Below are 2,500 nucleotides of genomic sequence, written 5' to 3'. Positions count from 1 at the left end.
ATGCTACCACTAGTCCTGGGACAGAGTAATCCGGCTAAATTGACGATTAAAGTCAATCCAGAGAAAATTTGGAATTGTCGATAATCGTCATTTCAGAGGTAGAGGACATGTTGCACCATTGCAGGCTTTCCTCCGCTCGTTCCAATTCCGGTCCCAGCTGGTGAGCGCTCGCAATTCGGCGCAGGGAGAGCCTGTGTGCAGGCTAGTCTCTGAGGGAAACCAAGAAATGTAGGGAAAGAATGAAAGTCAACACCTACTTCTGTTGCGATGGAGAGGCCGGTGTGGGGTGTCGGAGAATACTGGCAGGCGACGAACTCCTATGTTGAATTTTGCCGGAGAGAACATTTTTGCGACGTATCGCTTCCGGAGAGTCAGCGGGAGAACTGTCTGATCTAGAACCCTTGACGGGAACGGGAGGAGCTGGTTCGTTGATCTCTGAAAGGACCTCGAGGGACTTTGATTCAGTTATCTTAGAAAAGAAAATTCAAAGAACAAAAACAACAACAACAACATTACAACAGCTTCAAACTTCAGTTACCAGGTAACTCTTCACAGCCTCTGAATTCACTGGATCGGGATAGGACGTAGAAATATTGTGTACATGAAATTGAAAAACTGAATACTCATTCATAGGAGATTTCAGGACTAAAGTAATGTTTAAAGAACGAGCAGCAGTGGTTTATCGGGTTAAAAACAGGAGGCGTAGCCGAGTGTTTTTTGACCCGATAAAACACGTGCTGCGAGTTTTCTGAACGGCTTCCAAAACATTCCACTAAAAGCGAGAGGAGAACATTGGCATAGAAGAAAAACAAGGCGGGCTTCATTACTATTTTTTACATAAAGAATTCTAATGAGAAGTGTTTTATCGGGTTTTAAGCTCGTGCACGTGACGTTTTAATCGATATTTTGATAGGCTGTTAGGCTCATGAATTATTAATTGTTACTTTGAAGATATATATCTCGAAAAGTTTAATCAGGAACAACTTAGGAACAGTTAGTGGACAGAACGGGTCATGAACCTGGGATCTCGGATCTCAAGGCAAGCGTTCAACCAACACGATCTCTTCCTCAAATGAAGGATTATCCTTCATTGTCAGTTTGTCTTAAATGAAGTACTTTCCTCCATTTTGATCACTCTATTGCAGGACTTGTGGTAGCAAATAAAAAGAAAAAAAGTAAAAGCAGCCCCTGGACAGAATTTGAACCCGGAGCACCCACTGTGAAGGAACGTTTTTTTATCCACTTAACCACTAAAGATCAACTGACTAGAAAATGTGCCGATTATTTACCAAAAATAATTAGCCTGAACCTTGATTTTAAAATGGTTAGCTTTCTCTTGAAGTTTGGTAACCGACATTTTTCACTGGGTAAGCTTGCTTCTTAGCGGTTGCTAATGCAAGTTTACATCGGCAGTTTTGGAAGAAAAAATTATTGCATTAATAAAAAATGATATCCTCGCAGTTAGTGATGCGGTAGACTAGTGGTTAAGTGAAAGGGTTATTAATCACACTTTCCCAGGTTCGAGTCCTGCGAGTCCAGACACTAGGGTTTGGCTTTTAAAAGAAATATGTTCGTTTCCCATGATCCCTATCAAGCTTTCAGTGTCCAAAATGAACGATAATACTTCACTTGGAAGAAATTGACAATTAAGAATAATCCTTCAATTGAGGGAGAGATTTGTTGGTTCAACCCACTAGGATACGTTGCCTCCAAACGTACCTACGGCTCATTACGTGTGTTTACTTATGTTCATTGCTTTCTGAAGCAAGAACAGTTGAGCAGACTTGCGTTTTAAGTCCTGACCAGTTGTAAATCAGCAAAAAGAGTCGGAAACAACGTAATAGAAACGGACAAATCCGATTATTTGAATTTTTATTTACATAACATGATTCGAAAGCATTGCACATATCTTTTGTTGAGGAGATAGGAACCCTAAATGTTGGCGGGTTTTCGGCGTCCTTGTGAGCAACTGTGTCTTGTCACACTAAGAACGGACACATACTGAAATTGTTCGTTTACCGGAACGTGTCGGTAAGTTGCAGGAAAACCAATAGAGTGATCGCTTCTTTCCTTGGAGCTGATTTCAACGATCAAACGATGGAATCAAAAGATCGATCAATCCATCAAAAAGTTTTCTTTACCTGGTTGGGTTCTTTATTGTACCACAAGCTCTGGCGAGTGCTTTGTTCCGACTGGCGTCTCTTCTTTGAATTAGGCGTCTGAGCAGCGCTGTGGACAAAAAGTCGGGTTTATTCTATGCCTTTCAGCCTTTTAAAAATCGAAAGGGTACAAAACCGTGCTAGTAAGGAGACTGGGGATAGCAGAACTGTGACGTCACAACAGAACAAAAGTTTTCCAGGGCCCGAATTTTCCGTTTTTAGATTTTGCTGGAACTGCTTCTGAGATGCGTTGCATTTGGTTGCGATGATGCTAAAGACAAAAGAACGAAATAATTTCGATCACTAAAAATCCCTTCGGTTCTGAATTGACTTCACTGGTC

The 2,500-nt window shown here is 41.3% G+C and overlaps 1 protein-coding gene across 1 annotated transcript in view; it reads right to left on the bottom strand.

Moving 5' to 3' along the window:
* LOC137999965 (dedicator of cytokinesis protein 1-like) overlaps positions 1–2,500 on the bottom strand; it is a 60,709-nt gene that overhangs the window by 3,185 nt on the left and 55,024 nt on the right. The window contains exons 57-58 of the mRNA XM_068846015.1: positions 2,142–2,229; positions 258–469 (exon numbers count right to left, since the gene is read on the bottom strand). Coding sequence (XP_068702116.1) covers positions 258–469; positions 2,142–2,229 — 300 coding nt within the window. The remainder of the gene's footprint in view (positions 1–257; positions 470–2,141; positions 2,230–2,500) is intronic.

The sequence above is a fragment of the Montipora foliosa genome, chromosome 4 (genome assembly GCF_036669935.1).
Source record: "Montipora foliosa isolate CH-2021 chromosome 4, ASM3666993v2, whole genome shotgun sequence".
In the NCBI taxonomy this organism is placed as follows: domain Eukaryota; kingdom Metazoa; phylum Cnidaria; class Anthozoa; order Scleractinia; family Acroporidae; genus Montipora; species Montipora foliosa.
This window is presented reverse-complemented; position numbering and strand designations above follow the sequence as displayed.